This window comes from Citrus clementina, unplaced genomic scaffold (genome assembly GCF_000493195.1).
Source record: "Citrus clementina cultivar Clemenules unplaced genomic scaffold, Citrus_clementina_v1.0 scaffold_3, whole genome shotgun sequence".
NCBI classification, from domain to species: Eukaryota; Viridiplantae; Streptophyta; class Magnoliopsida; order Sapindales; family Rutaceae; genus Citrus; species Citrus x clementina.
The window spans coordinates 50033217-50050424 of record NW_006262339.1 but is presented as its reverse complement, the minus strand read 5'-3'; the positions used below and the strand labels follow the sequence as shown (position 1 = coordinate 50050424).

At 34.9% G+C, this 17208-nt stretch overlaps 3 protein-coding genes across 4 annotated transcripts; 2 read left to right on the top strand and 1 right to left on the bottom strand.

Moving 5' to 3' along the window:
• The first annotated feature begins 719 nt into the window (after window positions 1-719).
• On the top strand, window positions 720-5394 carry LOC18046897 (vesicle-associated protein 1-2). Its single transcript, XM_006445257.2, has 8 exons — window positions 720-1009; window positions 1105-1175; window positions 1321-1402; window positions 1502-1617; window positions 1734-1901; window positions 2003-2053; window positions 2809-2886; window positions 5059-5394. Exons 1-8 carry the CDS (start codon window positions 955-957, stop codon window positions 5167-5169), a joined length of 732 nt encoding a protein of 243 aa, XP_006445320.1. The 5' UTR covers window positions 720-954; the 3' UTR covers window positions 5170-5394.
• A 129-nt stretch (window positions 5395-5523) lies between these two features.
• Window positions 5524-7915, bottom strand: LOC18046896 (centrin-1). The gene is made up of 6 exons (XM_006445256.2): window positions 7469-7915; window positions 6933-7058; window positions 6737-6850; window positions 6589-6649; window positions 6132-6256; window positions 5524-5856 (listed from the first exon to the last, which is right to left on the bottom strand). Exons 1-6 carry the CDS (start codon window positions 7850-7852, stop codon window positions 5806-5808), a joined length of 861 nt encoding a protein of 286 aa, XP_006445319.1. The 5' UTR covers window positions 7853-7915; the 3' UTR covers window positions 5524-5805.
• A 2685-nt stretch (window positions 7916-10600) lies between these two features.
• On the top strand, window positions 10601-14614 carry LOC18046895 (phosphatidate cytidylyltransferase 4, chloroplastic). Of its 2 annotated transcripts, none has more exons than XM_024189748.1 (7): window positions 10601-11119; window positions 11350-11657; window positions 12484-12674; window positions 13043-13161; window positions 13615-13748; window positions 13850-13965; window positions 14131-14614. In XM_024189748.1, the coding sequence occupies exons 1-7, from the start codon at window positions 10853-10855 to the stop codon at window positions 14220-14222; spliced, it is 1227 nt and encodes a 408-aa protein (XP_024045516.1). In that variant the 5' UTR covers window positions 10601-10852; the 3' UTR covers window positions 14223-14614. The 2 variants fall into 2 exon arrangements, with proteins under 2 accessions (XP_024045516.1, XP_006445317.1); XM_006445254.2 differs by having other exon boundaries at window positions 13037-13161.
• Window positions 14615-17208: the final 2594 nt, after the last annotated feature.

The following is a 17208-nucleotide window of genomic DNA, read 5'->3' as shown; positions in this document are numbered from 1 at the left end:
ACGTTACAGAATCTGTAACGTACACACCCAATGGGAAGCAGCACACGTGTCCCGAGGAGAGAGAAAAACCGTGCAAATGCAGGCAATATGAGTTGGCTACAGTTAGATCTGTAACTTAGCCAGCTCCCACTGAGACTAGCGCTTCTATGTTTAACGCAATCATAACACACGGTCAACATAGGAGATACCAGTCAAATGGTCATCAATGAAAAGACGATTGTGCCCTTACTTAGAACCGAAGAAGCTGCAAAGTTTGGTATGCAAAGAAAAGTATGTCTTCAGCTGTGAAAAAAAAAAAAAATATATATATATATATATATATATATATATATATATAAAAATTAATAATATATAATAAATATAAATTTTAATAACATTATTAAAGATATCATAAATTTTTATTATATAAATAAAAAATTATATTAAAATAACTTTTAAATTATATTATATCTTAAAAATTATGGTAACCTTAATTTTAAAGACACCCAAAATAAAAAATAAGACAATATCTTTATCTTACATCATTTGAAAAATTTTAAAATATATATGAGATATTATATCAGCTATACAATAAATAAATAATATTATAATATATATATATTTATTTTAAAAAATATTATATAAATAATTATTATATTAAATTTAATTATATATATTACATCAATTAATTATAATAGATTTGAGATATTCTACAACTTCTCCACGTCACCCTCGTAAGACAAACATCACTGTCCCACGTTTGTTAACTTTGCTCTTTGCAGCTCTCTCTCTCTCTCTCTCTCTCTGTCATTTAATTCGGCGTCGTTTCTTTGAATCTCTCTTTCTATCTTGTCTTTCGCCTGCCCACTCGTGGCTAGCTAGAATTTTCCTTTCCGCCGGCACCGGAACTACTTTCCCTTGCCGGAAACTGCCAGTTACTTTCTATCTCCAGCCCCAACCTAAATCGTTTGCGTCATGATGAGTACTGGCGAGCTTCTCAACATCGAACCTCAGGAGCTTCAATTTCCTTGTAAGCTTCTCTTCTTTTTGTTTTGTGATCTTTATTTTGCTTCTCACACTTTTTATGTTTCTGATTTAAGTGTTTTCATTTTCGAAAAAAAAAAGTTGAATTGAGGAAGCAGATCTCGTGCTCTCTACAGTTATCAAATAAGACAGATAATTATGTGGCTTTCAAGGTACTTATTTCAATTTTAAGGAAAATTCACCCGTATTTTCTGTGCTGCACATTTAGATCTTTGAGATCAATTTAGAACTTCTCGTGCCCTAGATATTTGTAATTTTGATTTGCGTGTCTATGAATGTGAATTTGGTGCGTTTTAGGTTAAAACGACAAATCCAAAGAAGTATTGTGTTAGGCCCAACACTGGCGTGGTCTTGCCGAGGTCTACATGTGATGTTATAGGTAATTTCTCACCTTTTCTTTTTAATAATTATTGTTGTTAATTGTCACTTTTTTTCCCAAATTACTTACTGATTTTATCAATTACATGTTATGATTTAGTTACAATGCAATCGCAAAAGGAGGCCCCACCAGACATGCAATGCAAAGACAAGTTCTTACTTCAGGGTGTGGTTGCCAGTCCTGGAGCCACAGCTAAAGATATTACTCCAGAGATGGTATTGACATAGTGACTATATAATCTTGTTTTGAATATATATTCTGGTTAATTGGTACGGTTTGCGGCTAACATGGGTTTTTGTGTTTTTGTTCTTTTTTTTTTTTGGGATTCTAGTTCAATAAGGAGGCGGGTCATCATGTTGAAGAGTGCAAACTGAGGGTTCTTTATGTGGCTCCACCTCGGCCTCCATCTCCAGTTCACGAAGGATCAGAAGAAGGTTCTTCACCGAGGGCATCAGTTTCGGATAATGGGAATTTCAGTGCTTCCGAATTTTCAGCCGCTGTGAGTATTGATGCTTTTGGTAATTGAATTTTTGAAGCATCTTACATTATTTTTATTTCAGTTTAATTGATCATTTACAGTTTTTTTTCTTTTTCCTTTAGGCTTCAAGAGCTTTTGTTGAGCAATATGAGCCGCAAGATAAGTCAACAGAGGTACACTTTTTATTTCTCAGGCCTTCTGCATTTGATATTTTTATTTGCTTTTGAAGACGACTATCAAAATTTAGTGTAGATTCTGACAAAACATTATTTACTAGTCGGTAACTAAATATTTGTGGATTTAATTGCTTCTTTCTTTTTCTCATCAATTAAAGGCATTCTTTTTTATGTGTTGGTGCGACTGCACTTTTGTTTTTCTCTGTCTCTTGAATGTCCTCTAGGGGCAACACAATTAATCAGGCAGCATGTGAAGTCATAAATTTTGCTACTTTTTGTGCTATATCAAAGTAGTCACTTAGCATTTCCAGTGATCCTTTTGTCTTTAGAGTTGGTTTGGTTCTGAGACACATCATTTTTACATTTTCACATCAGAATACCTTGGTTGATGGGAATCCTTTTCAAATCTCCGTGTGAAGCATCTCTGCAGCCATTTGTATCCCATTATTATGCTTGGTAGGAGGCAAGAGACATGCTTACCCATTATTGTTTTAATGCTTATGTTCAGTGGTATCCAGTGAGGTTGACCATTAGTTAAAATGACATAGGAGCTATTTATATATGCTACTTACTGCAAATTACTCATTATAGTCTGTCATTTTTTTCCATCACAGTATTTTTATTTCCAAGTCATTACATTACTTACCTTTGATTGTTTGTATTAAATGTGTGGATTAAACTCAAAGCATATTATTGCTCAAATATCTCTAGAATTTCTTGACTCTCGAATCTGATTAATGCTTGTGATTCAGGCAAGGGCTCTCATTTCAAAGCTAACTGAGGAGAAAAACTCTGTTATTCAGATAAATAACAAACTTCAACAGGAACTGGTGAGAACATATTTATGTCATTCATCGTTTAAGAGGCCTTTTTCCCCTGAGGTGTGCATGATGTCTCTTTGGTTTAGGAATCAATTGAGCTACACTGATATTTGCATACTCTGAGATTCCTAATAGAGCCTATAAATTATAGTTGGTGCTCATCCCCTAGTTTTACCAGGAAATTGCAGAAAGCACAATTAGTAGACAGCCCACATGCCAGAAGGATGTTTAGGAGAGTGAACATTCCTTATGGCTGACATATGATGTTTGGAATATTATAATACCTGTCATTTTCTCTTGATCTTGGAGTCATGTTGGGGCCTCATAACTTGTGGTTCCAGCAGCTAGTTGCATCTGAGTTCTGACTAGGGGTGTTCAAAAACCCGTGTTTGGGTTGGAAACATACTTTCAACCCAATGGGTTGAAATTTCTTAACCTGCATTGTTTGCGGGTTGGGTCGGGTTGAAAATTTTCAACCCCTTCCTAACCTGCGAACTCGGAGAGTGAACATATCGTATGGCTTTGACATATGATGCTTGGTATGTTATAAAACCTGTCATTTTCTGTTGATACTGAAATTGTGTTGGGGCCTCATAGCTTGTGGTTCCAGCAGCTGGTTGCATCTCTCTGACTAGGAGTGTTCAGAAACCTGTGTTTGAGTTAGTAAAATAATTTCAGCCCAATGGATTGAATTTTCTTAACCTGCCTTGTTTGCAGGTGGGGTTGGGTTGGGTTGGAAATTTTCCACCCCGACCTGACCCGCCAACCTGCCTTCTATAATTTTTTTAAAAGAATATAAATATTATTTAGATATAAATACAAAATCTGAAAACCGTAGTTTCACTCATTCTAACTTTTGAACCCTAGTTTCTATTTCATTTTCTTTCTCTTGCGCTGCACGCCTCCCACAGAATCTATTTAAGTTTTCAACTTTTGACAATTTGAACAACTTTAATCCAACCACTGCTTTACCAAGATCTTCATCATCATTTACATCACCAACATCACACTGACCCACTATCTCACGAACCGTTCGTTGCTGCTGCCTGCTACTGTCACCACCACTTGTTCGCTGCCATTGCTGCCAGCTGTGCATTGTACACTTTTCCCCCTTGCTGTCCAATTGCATTATTGAATGAAACATGTCCTTGATTTCAGATTTGGGTTTACTATCTTCTTCATTTTTAGTAATTTCTGAATTTGTATGATTTGTAATAAAATTAAAATAAGAATTATATATATATAAATTGGAATGAATTTTTCTTTTAAACGAATCTGTAATAAATACAGTCTGCAATTTTTTTTTTTTGAATTTATTTTCTTTATTCCAACCCTCAAACCAACCCGACCCGTGATTATGGGTGCGTTTGGAATTGAGGTTGGACAGCTGTAGCTTAAAAGTTACAGCACTAAAGTGTTTGGTAAACACTAGTTGCTATAGCTTCTAAGGTATGTTGATAAGATTTTTCACTTGTATAATGAAAAATTTATTATATCTTTAATAATTTTGTCAAAATTATTATTTAAAATTTATATTTACTACATATTATAAATTTTTATTTGATAGTTATAGTTTTTTTTCTACAGCAGCTATAACTAAAAAGTTACAGCACCTCAATCTCAAACGGGACCTATGTGGGTTGAGTTGGGTTGCGTTGGGTTGACAATTTAAATGGTCCTGTTTGGATTGGTTTTTCCCCTACCCACATTGTCGGAAGGTTGGGCGGGTTGGGTGCCAACCTGATCCAAGCAGACCCATGTACACAAGAAGTTCTGACCTAGTAATGTTGTTTTAGGTGCTGTCACTTAAAATATTGCCACAATTTGTTTTTTTTTTTTTTTTTTTTTTTCTGTTTCCTTAATCTGAGGAGGGGCAAGCCTTGATCGCTAACGGTCAACATCACTAGTCTAATAGTCACATTTCCTTATCCATAGAAAAGTCACTTTGAGTGGGAACCGTACCCAAATTTACTAGTCCAGCGCATATTTGATCTCTACTCATTCATTCAAATGCCAATTTATGAATGACTTACGCAACTGGAAATCCTTTTAATAATTGTGCTTAGATGTAAGTTTTTCCAATTAGCTTGTGCTTAAGTATTCCTAATTATTGTATCATAGTGATATGATTACAATCAGTGGCATTATGGCAGCCTGCTTACATGAGATTATATTGTGCAGGAGCTCTTAAGGCGTCAAGCCAACAGAAGTAGCAGTGGACTCCCCTTCATATATGTTGTTATTGTTGGCTTCATTGGTATCATTTTGGGGTACCTTATGAAGAAGATTTGACCAACAAAGCATATTTGATTTCATCAGTACCCTAGCCAAAAAATGAATTGTAGAAAATTGATAAAACAGATGTGTGACTGATCAGCAGCATCTTCAATGTGTTATTGGTCTGTATCAAAACTAGTATAAGTCAAGTGTGAGTTATGAGGCTCGACCTTTGAAATTAAGTAACCAGGTCAAAAGTTCTTGTTTTCCATTTAGCAAAGTTAATGACTTTTTCATTGAGCTAGTGCAATGTTTACTAAATTCAGATGTTGTGAGGCAAAAGCATTAGCGTGTGTGACTGATCCTGTGAATAGCCCATGCACTACTGCTTTAACGATCCAATATTCTCATTGCGTGCCTACAGAAGAATAATCAAAATTTCAAGACGTTGCACTATTATCAGCAAGCAATAGTTGCAGGTCCCAAACAAAATCCGAGTGTGGAACTCCTGTGCTTACACGCCATTTAATTGCCCAACTACTTTCCCATTTGTTTTGTATTGTGGAAAAGAAAATTGCCCAACAATATCATCATGTGTACATATGGAGATAAATATTTAAGAGCTCTTCAGGTGCCCTACTACCTCAGAATACCCAGAGAAAACACAACTGAATTATGGACTATACAAACCCATCAAGAATGTTCAGATGCTCATATCATATTGCATCGACTGACAATCTTCTGAAAATCCTCAAGATTAAGCTGCGAAGGAATCAATGGGATTGATAATTAGAAATTCGTTAAAAGAGTTCAAACCTTCTAATGCTGTGTGAAAAAATGAAAATTGTCTCAAACACCATATTAGTCTTATAAGGAAGAGTATCACCTATTTTAGGTAAATGTGTTCCAAGCAACAAGAAATAAACTACTATTTCATTAGTTGGATTCAGGTTTTGGTTTGTATGGGTGGCAACAGAGAAAGGAACTTGAGAGGGGGGAAAAAGTTTGAAAAAGAAATCCAAGCAGCAAATACTAACCTTCCCATCTCCATCACTATCAAAGCAATGGATCATATCAAACAACTCATCGTCTGTCCAAATGAAATCATGTGCAACCGATACTCTTCGTAAATCTCTCAGACTTATGCTACCTTTTTCTGCATCTGCATGCCAGTAATATCACTCGTCAGCTACCAAAATGTCGTCAAAGACAATATTCAATGACATAGGAGAAATATGGCAAATTTACCCTAGATCAGCATTGGTTGGTTTCAATTAGAAAAATTAAAATGACAGCAAAATTCAAAAGATAATGATAATTTTCTTTCTATCCCAGAGTTTCTGATGCTATAACAAAGAAACTAAAAGCATTCATTTCTTCATATCTCCGAGTGCCCAATATAGGCCTACTGCTTCACACAAACATACATGAGGAAAAGGGGGGGATAATATAGCAAAAGATAAAGAATAAAATACAGTAGCATCATTATATTACCATTAAACTGAAAGAAGTGTAAGATCACTTCATCTTCTGTCATTTTCACCCGAGCTGTGAACTGCAGACCAAGGAAATACACATTAAGAGAAGACTAATGCAAACATATCCACATGCTAATAACATTAACCCTGGGCCAATAACAAACCGATTTTTTCCTCTTGCCCATTCCTGTATTTTCCCGACCACAAGCAATTCCCTTTTTCCCATTCTGAGTAGGAGCTGAAAGTTCTTCAGAAGGTTGCAGTGATAGAGCTATTGCCTGTAAATGAATGCTAAGTATCAGTGGAGTAACATTTACAAGATTTTGTACAACCCAAGTACTGAAAAGAAATTGCAATCACCTGCATTAACTCATCATCATCAGCAGCGGCAGCAACACAATCTGAGCTACTCAATTGCTTTTGAATAGTGGCTTTCTTCTTACGTGTGGAGCTTTTCTTCTTCTGTATTGAGCTTTTATTCTTCCCCTGAAGTACGACATCAGCAAAGCCAGTGTTCTTAGAATCAAACCAGATGTTCAATGGGTTAAGAAACAAAATTGCCTTCCAAGTTACAACCAGATAGAAGAAAGTATTAAACAGCATTCAAGCCTCACATATATATACCATAAAAAGACAAAACTTCATCCAGTTATGCATAAATTCTTTTTCACTGACATTCCAACCAAGATATGTAACATCTTACCATCTGAAACTTGCAAACTCTGCGAGAAATTTCTAGTTTTCTTACTTCTTTACTTCAAAAATTGAAGTTTGCAATGGGCAACAAAAATCAATAAAAAATTGAACCAAAAATACCACTTTTTGGAGTCCATTAGTGGGGAAACACAAAGTTTTTTGGATTCCTATAAACAAAATTTCTCCAAATTCAATATTACCTTCATTTTGTAAGACCTGGAAGCTTTATTGCCCAAAAACTCCGCATCGTCATCGTCACCACCACCATCTTCATCTTCATCTTCGCCTTCGTCTTCATCATTAGGCCTGTAATCCTCATCGTCCTCGAGGACCTTGCGTTTCCCTTTACACTTACTCAAATTCTGAGGCGAACCCATTAAAGAAGAAGCAAGTTTGGAAAGACCCATAGCCTCCATCCTGGCTTTGTTCTCTGCAATTCTTGACAGCCTCTGCTTCTCGTACGCCGATATCTCATGTTCCTTTTCCCCATTGCTATTAATATTAGGCGCCTCGCTTTCTTCTTCTTCTGAACTCAGATTCTCACTCTCTTCGGGCTCTGAATCTGATGAATCGAGTCTCGCCATTTTGTTTATTTAGAAGATTGAGTTTTGGTCTTAGCTAAAAACCCAAAAATTATTATTGTAATAATTTTTTTAATGCAATGTACAGACAGTAGGGATGCCATAATTTTCTACGGTTTGGAACCCTCATCCTTAATGGATGAATTTTAAATAAATTTTAAAAAATAAGTGAGAAATAGAGAAAAAAAAATCTCAAATTCTTAATGAAGTAGGGATTGATTTTATATTCTCAATTCACCCAACTCAAATTCCCAGTATTTATGAATTTTTTTTTATTTTATCAATTATAATGTTAGTTAATAAACTTTTACTCTATGTTTACAAGAAAACCTTACATTGCAACATTTATTCAACTCTAAAATATTATTATATTTTTTTCTCTCTTAAGGTGCTACTTTCTTCGTACATTTTTTTTAGTTTTGATATAATTTTAAGATATTGTTTCAGCCTTTAGAGATTTTTTTAATAAATTAAATACTTTTTATTATGGTAGCGATTTTATTTAAATTTTAAAATTTTAATTCATTAAAATCATTTGTGGATACCTACTATAAAATAAATAAATTAGAAATGAAGTGCGGATGGGGATGGGAAAATCATTCTCATATCTCACATGGGGATTTCTCATTCCCACACCACTAGATTTTATTAAGGCATGGGGTGAAGAACAAAGATGAAAATTTTAATGGGATGAGGGATGAGGTACGCTTATTTAAATACACAAGCACCGGTGAATCAGTAAACAATAATGATATTTGACACAAAACCATCTCATCAATGTTTATTTTTTTAATTTTATCTTATTATTTTTAAAATTATCCCTGGTAAGAAACTAAAAAATTATATTTAGCCAATATATTTTAACTTAAGAGTTAGACAATGGGCACCACTCTAATCTCCCTATGAAGTCCCCTTTTACTTATTTTATTTTTAAAATCTCTTTTTTTAAAAAAAACTCTAATTTTTAATTTAATTTTTTATTGTTAAAACTCAAAGTAATATTCTTTTTCTTTTTTTTTTTTGCAATCTTATTGTTACTCTATACATAAATTAAAAAATATTACGGGTGATAAAATTTTTAATATTAATGATTGACTTAAATTACATATATTTTAAGTTAAAATTTGAAAGTAATATCAAGTACAAAAATGTTTGATCAACAAGAAATAAGAAAATACCAATATATTACTCAATAATTTGTGTAATTCCTTTTGGTTATAGAGGAAGTGACATATGGGGTAAAAAGGGGAAAGAGACTACTTACAAATGCAAGTAATTTTAAAAAAAAAAAACTGTGTGGTGAATTCTTATTTATCCTTGACTATCACTTTATTTAAAGTGGAATTGTACGAGGAAAGTGAAGGTCTGCCAATAAATTTATTCATCATAATAAGCCCAAAATAAAAGTTCAATGCAGATAATCATGTTATTCAACCACTGAGTAAAAAGGACAATTGCATTCAATTACTAGAGGAGTCATTGGACAAATAAGATAGATCTATTTCTATCTGTGTTTGTACATGTGTTTGAGTATGTATACATATAGTGGGTTTTCAATCAGGGGCGCTGATCATTTTAAAATTAAAGATAAATTAAAAATAAAAAATTTTAATTTTAATATAATAAATTTTATCCTGACTCAATTCCCGCTACTTGAGAGATTTGCATACAATTAGATACACTATAAGAAAACTATTTATATAAGAAAAGAAGACATTAACTCTAATGCAGTGAAGTTTATCGCGTAGTGCATTGACTCAGTTCCCAATATTTAGAATACTCTCATACAATCAACTATATTATAAGAAGGCCAATGTTATGTTACGTTTAACGTAATATACACACACTCACAACAACAGTATTAATAATAAGACCCACTATTATTACTGTGAATATATATATGTTACGTTAAACGTATTAATGTAACATAGGGTGACCCTTATAAAAAATATATCCATGCATGAAAAGAAGATATTGACCCTATAAAAAAAAAAAAAAAAAAAACCCCTTTCTTCTTACCCAGTGTTCGAGTGTTGGCTTAGTCAAACCAAAGAAAGAGAACCCCGAAATCTTTCTCCTAGAGATTGGTCATACTATCGAGCTTGTATCATGTTTTTTTACCAACCCTTATATGTAAGTATATGCAGTAGACTTATCGTGGCTAATGGCCAATAGGAAAATGAGAATTTGGATTTACTTAAACTCCTACGTCTATTCGAGAAGACACAAACCCTCTATCTCAGGGTTAAGAGAAGGAGGTGGCAAGTGCCAACTAACCCCGACCAAATGGTTGTTAGCTCTAATAGAAATATTTAGTTAGAAATAGATTAAAAACTCTTTAATATTTTCAATGGCCAAAGCTTCCTCCTAAGTTTTTTGCGTCGGGCAGCATGGGATGTGGCGGTGCTTTGCTCAAGCGAGAAGCAGCGTGCCTTGAGATTCCATTGAGTTGAGACGTATATCATTTCTCTAAAAATATTGGACTGATGGTGGTGTTGGAGGTGCCTGCGTCCGTACGAGAGACTAAAAGTGCAAATGAGATGGGAGAGACACAGAAAAAAAAATAATAATAATAGGTGGTATTATTTAAAAGGAAAGGGATAGTGAAAAAATTTAAGGAGGCCTAGTATCAGTTGGGCCGTCGAGTGGGCATGACACCTAGCGAACTGCATGTAGCAAACCTCAGTCTGCCGGGCCCACCCTTAATTATTAGGGGAAAAAAAAAAGTAAGGAATTTCATTCCACGCGCATCCCAAAGGCGCGTAAAACCCAAGTCTCTGCTCATCTCCCAAAATCCGTTCAGTGTACAGATAGCAGAGTATGCAAAATTCTCCCCACCCCCGCGCAAACAACAATACCCAATCAACAACTATTAACTGAAACCGCAGTCACACCTCAACTTTCACCGAATTCAAAACGCACAATCAAAACTCTAAAAACGACACTATAATGAGTTTGATTCATTTTAATTAAATACGCCAATTTATTTCTCACTTAAATTTGATGGCCTCCTTTGTGGAAATCGATCGATGCAGTCATCTGATTTCACTCCCTTTAACTTCACTTAATGCTTGCCCGTGCCGTCCCTCGTCGAACAAAATCCTAATTTTTACTCAAAAACAGCCTCCGAAACTCAATGTTCGGATAGTGTTTAATCGACCCAAATTTACACTTCGCGTTCGCCAAACCGGCATTGACACGAACCGGCGCATGATTTCGGCTGTAGCAAGAGCCGAGCCGGACCACCTCGATGACGGCAATTTGAAAGAGGTAATAAATTCGATTGCTTATTTGTTTTCCCCGTAAATTACGCACTTGCATTCATATTTACGCATGTAAAATGTTTTTTTTGTGATCTAGGCAGTTTAGAAGATTCAATTTTCAGTGGGATATTGATTTCTAACGATAGGTCTCATGATTTAATTTTTTTGTATATTCAGAGATTCATTAGCTTGCTTTATTAATATTGCGTTGGAATTATTGAAATGAGTGTGTTATAGGGAATTGACAATGGCCATAAATTAGTGGTAAGTGAGAAGTCGGTTTCCGATTCTGGGAGTCAACAGAAAGCGAGCCAGTTGAGGAAAAGAATTGGTTTTGGACTTGGCATTGGAATCTTCGTTGGAGGAGTTGTACTGGCTGGAGGTTGGGTTTTCACAGTTTGCTTTGCAGCTGCTGTTTTTGTTGGCGCACGTGAGTATTTTGAGTTGGTTAGAAGTCGCGGAATTGCTGCCGGAATGACTCCGCCTCCTCGATATGTGTCACGAGTTTGCTCTGTTATATGTGCTTTCATGCCTATACTTACCTTGTAAGATTTTTAATAAGTCGCACATATTTAGAGTTTCCGATAATACATTTGAAGGTTTTTAAATAACTCGCAGATATTTAGAGTTTTCTAAAATACCTTGTAAGATTTTTAAATAACTAGAATATATTTAGAGTTCCCGATAATACATTTGAAGATAGTTGTATCAGTTGTTTGAAGCTTCTATACGGAGTACATATGCTTTTGTTCAAAATCTTGAATCCTCCTCAGTTCACAAAATAGATTTTTAAATGCTCTATGGGTGGGTTCAAGGTCAATGTAGATGACTTCTGGGTTTGATCTTTTCATGAGTGCTTAGTATGCTATGCTTTCTGGTTCAAATAAATACACTTCGTGTTTCTGCTTTGTATCTGGTACATGAATGTAGGGTGAGTGTATAGTTTCATAAAGGATGCAAAAGATAAGTCCTAGATGAACTAATCCTTTCAATACCTTTTTAATTGTTCTTAAAAAATAATAATAATAATAATAAAATTAACTGTTAGAATTTCCTTATTAGTTAGAGTGCATTTTATTTTTATTCCTTGGAAATCAATTTCATTCTGAACATTGGCGAATTTTTGTCCTAAAGTTTTCAATTGTATTAAAATCCAAATCTTTTTGACATGTGAGTTCTTCTCAATTCCGCTTGATCTTTATTTAATATATTCTGTCAGCAAAATACTTTGTTTCATGCTGCTGGGATTGTTTCTGCAAAAGAGAATGCTTTTGCATGTGTGCAATGTCTTTGATCTGGAATAGTGTTCAATGTTGGTTGTTAGTTAAGATAGTGAATTTCGTTGCTGACTAGTATTTCTTACATGGTCAGGTATTTTGGTCAAATTGATGTTTCAGTGACATTTGCGGCTTTCGTTGTTGCTATGGCATTGCTTTTACAGAGAGGAAATCCCCGTTTTGCTCAACTCAGTAGTACCATCTTTGGTCTGTTTTACTGTGGTTATCTTCCTTGTTTCTGGGTTAAGCTCCGATGTGGTTTGTCTGCTCCAGCCTTAAATACAGGTAAGTTTTCTATGCACATCCAGTACATTAGATATTAGAAAATTTCATGATAGAACCAATTTTGCCCATTTTGTCTGAATACAAGCATATATTAAACATTGATTCTACTTGAATGTAAAAGATCTTGAAACCATTAAGTTCGTTTCAATCCTCTTTATGATGAGTGTTCTGGCTTCTTTTGATGTTAATGATGGAAAATAGTGAAGTAGATGTTCCAACTCTCTTGTTGAAGGACCTCAGCATGCGGTGTTGTGCTTTATTCTTCTTCATACCCACTTTGGTCTCCTAATTCCTTCATGGCATTTTATTTTATTTTTTTCCTTTCATCAAACTACATGTTCTAAGAACTTCACATTTGGCAGGAATAGGAGTCTCATGGCCAATTCTTCTTGGTGGCCTACCTCACTGGACAGTAGGTCTTGTGGCTACCTTGATTTCTTTCAGCAGCATAATTGCAGCAGATACATTTGCTTTTATAGGTGGCAAGGTATTTAAGCCTCCGAATTGGTTGGCAGGACCTTGTTCTCTTATGATTTCTAATGTCATGAATAATACCTAGGGTCCAGCTATGTTGGTTGTGCTCTAACTTAGAGCATCCATTGCAGCCATTGGATCTAAAACAACTAATACTCATTTCAGCTTTAGATCCGATGGCTATAGGAGATGCTCTAAGTTAGAGCATCTCCAACATAGCAATTCCCATAATACCTATAATTTGTGGGGTCTGGAATAATTTACCTCCTCCTTTTTCTTCTTTTATTGTTTGTGAGGTAGAATGCCTCCTTTCTTACACCTCTTGAGGTTGTGTCATACGAGGATTTCTTTGGCTCTGGTTTAGTGGACTTAAGACCTGTGTCGGTTATTTAAAGTGGAAGTTTTCTTTTTCTTTTTGGGCATTATTATTGGGAGGCAGTGACATAGAATTTTTATTATGCCGCAGGCTTTTGGTAGGACGCAACTTACTAGTATTAGTCCAAAGAAAACATGGGAGGGAACTATTGTTGGTTTGGGCGGTTGTATAGCAACTACTGTTGTGTTATCAAAGATTTTTTGCTGGCCAAGATATTTGCCAAGGTATTCAAAATCTTCCTGTAGTTAAGTCCTTTGTAATAGAGAGTTGCATCCTATAACCTTTTATGTTTTCTCTGTCTGATTTTTTTTTTTTTTTTTGTCAGTGCAATAGTTTTTGGGTTTTTGAACTTTTTCGGGTCGGTGTTTGGTGATCTTACGGAGTCCATGATCAAACGCGATGCGGGTGTCAAAGACTCGGGGTCTCTAATACCTGGACATGGTAACTACCTTTCTCCTTTGTTGAGTTTCCTTGCATGCCTTTTGAGTTTTTACTTACGCCCAATGAATCCCTCTACAATTCGCCCCAGAAGGACATGGTTTTTCAATCCCATATTTGAATATATACTATTTTGGAGGGATGAAAATTTTGAAATGTTGAATGTAGGTGGTATACTGGACAGAGTTGACAGTTATATTTTCACTGGCGCTCTTGCATACTCCTTTGTGAAAACCTTCTTACCCCTTTATGGAGTTTGACATTTTATGAGCAAATGGCTAGAGAATACAAATTGAAGAATTGTGGGCCTTTTCCCCCCCTCTGTGCGCCAAAGATAGGAGAACATACATCCATTAACACGATCGAAAAGGCTCTGTGAAAAGTGATAAATCCCTCACTAGACAAACTCATGGAAGGGAACTGAGAGTGCATTTGCAACTCTTAACGTCGCCAAATTATTTTATGAGTACTCAATATTCGAGTGAAGGTCACTTATGGTGGCAGGAAAGGGTACTTGAAGACTCAAGAATCAGCTTCTAGAATCTTTCTTTTTCTTTCTTTTTGCCCTTTATACAATTTGATGGAAATGACGCACAAACGTAACAATGTTAAATAATGCTAATGCTTCTTGGCACTGAGGTAAGTTTAAATGTGACTTTATATCTCATCAATAGGTAATTGATCTTTGATTTCCAACGACAATCCGTCTCAAGAATTAGAAGGTAAATGACAAATTCATAATTTTTTGAAGGGCAAAATGAAACCAACTCAAACTTTTGTCTTTAATACCCAAAGCTGCAAAACTAAACGAATTGAAAATTCACGTCCCCATCAACCAAGAATCAACAAATAAGCGAAGAGCGCGTTTGGTTTCGTTTTTTTGGTGGGTGGGTGAGTTTCGACCTTCGACACTCTTGAGTTTTCGTTGGGCTCGTGAACGTCTAACATTCAAGGCCTAAACTACTGGCCCAAATAACAGGGCAGATATTTTGTTTTTGAAAAAAAATAATAATAATAAAGAAATGGTTGAGGATGTGAGACAATGAAATAATTATTCTTTGGACTAGCATGGCTTTTCAACTATAATTTTGTTTCCTAGAAGTTTGCTCAAGTTTCAAAGTGTGGCCCCATCACAATTGTAACACTTTCAACATTACTCTCTTATCATAATAATCATGGTGGTTTATATAGAGAGCGACCCGGGGTTAGCATTCATTCATTCAGAGACGACGATACAACCAAAAAAAAAATATTATATGATTAATTTCATTGGTGGAACGACCAAACGCTTTCATACTCTTAATATCGTTTTGGCCATAACGCGTCTTCCATTTTCAAATGCATCATCATGTCCCTCCATGTAGGCTTGCTGTGCAAATTAATTCTCCAATAACAATAATAGTTCATTGAAAGTTGACCCAAAATCATTGAAAAAGCTATGCTCAATATGTCAACTTACATGACATAATGGACTTCAAAACCCACCAAATATGATACAACTTATTGCCTAGTGACAAATGAACTGAATAATATGATTGCTTGTGAACCGTATTAAGTTTTGATAAAATAATTAAGCATGCCCCATAATGGAGCTTACCAACCGTTGTTCCTTTTTAAAGTTTATGGTAGATTTTGTCTTCATAGCTTCTTGTGTTAAATTAACCTTTAAATGTATTTCTCACATATTCACATATTGGTCATTAACACCCGCGGCTGGCAATATTGGTACTCAGAAAATATGTTGCCTTCCCAAAATACGCATATGTGTTTTTCTTAAACCATTACATTTACCTAAGAAGGAAATGGAGGTAAAAATAAAATAACAGAAGAGCCTGAAAGTTCACACGCGTAATGTTGATATATATCTACATATCTAACGAGGCAAAGAGAACAAATTATAGTAACCAAAAGAATAGAAAGAAACCACGAAAGAGACATTTGAGGAGTTAATGTTAGGGTTGACTTGATGAGATGAGATGAGATGAGAGAAGAATGAAGATGAGATAAAAAAAGAAACACAATGAGGCTCTATTTGGAGGGTAGCTGTAGCTAAGCCACTGTGGAGCCGAACTTCCACCAAATGTATTTTGAGTGAAAGAAAAAGAAAAGAGTCTTGAGAGGGAAGAGTAAGGGAAGAGCCAATGAAAGTTTATATTGGACAGGGCCTACCACAAGTGGCTTTTGACAAGCATGAGTGCTCACTTTTGGGTTTTGAAACGTAAAAGAAAAAAGCAAAAAAAAAAAAAAAAAAAAACAAATGTGTGGGATGCAAAGAATGCGTTGTTTTTAGGCTGACTAATAAAATATTGGGAGAAAGAAAAAGATAACAAAGAGGGATAAAATAAAAACAATGACGGAAACTTAAAGAAGAGTTGGAAATTGAAGAAGAAGAAGAAGAAGAAGAAGAAGATATGGTGGGCAATTAAAGCATCTCTAAAAGTGTATAAAGAGATAGAAGGAAGCAAAAGATTTGTATGAGGAAGGAAACCCTAATCAACTTTTTCAAGCAACACGCACACCCATGTGTCTCACTCAACCCCTCCACCTCATCACTATCTTTTGCTTTTCCTTTTTTTCTCTTTTCCCCCAAACTTTTCTTACCCATTTGCCTTGGATGCTCACTATATTTTTTTTGGCTTTAGCCTTACATTTTAATCCCTCTTTTTCATCTGTACTTTTGTTTCTATGAGTTTTTATAGATACAGTATCACATGTACATTGTAACAAAGATTTAACTATTTTTATATAATAATCACTCATTTTTAAACTTTATTTATCTTAAGACAAAGCTCGGATTAGAAGAGAAAAAAGAAAAAGAAAAAAGCTTCAAATGGTCTTGTTTTAGTATCCCAAATGGCCAAATGCTAACCAAACGAGATTAAAAAGTCCTTGTGGCCAAAACTATTTTTATCATTTTCTCAAAGCATATATTTGGGCAATATAACCAATAAAAAAAATAAAAATTTAGGATACTTTTTTAACTACAATATTGGGTTAAACTTCACTAATACAATTCAAGAATAGTATTTAATATCTGGATTACTTGTTACGTAAACAATGTTACAAAAGACTGTCGAAATCGTGTTGTGGTTAATAAATTATTATCAACATGATTTTCGATATTCTTCAACAATGCAAGGGGTCCCATTGGAATTATTTGCTTTCGATGCACGGATCGAAAATGGCTGATCAATTAGGTTTTTAGTTAGTGACCCACTTAGCATTTTTTTTTAGCTTTTTGAAGAG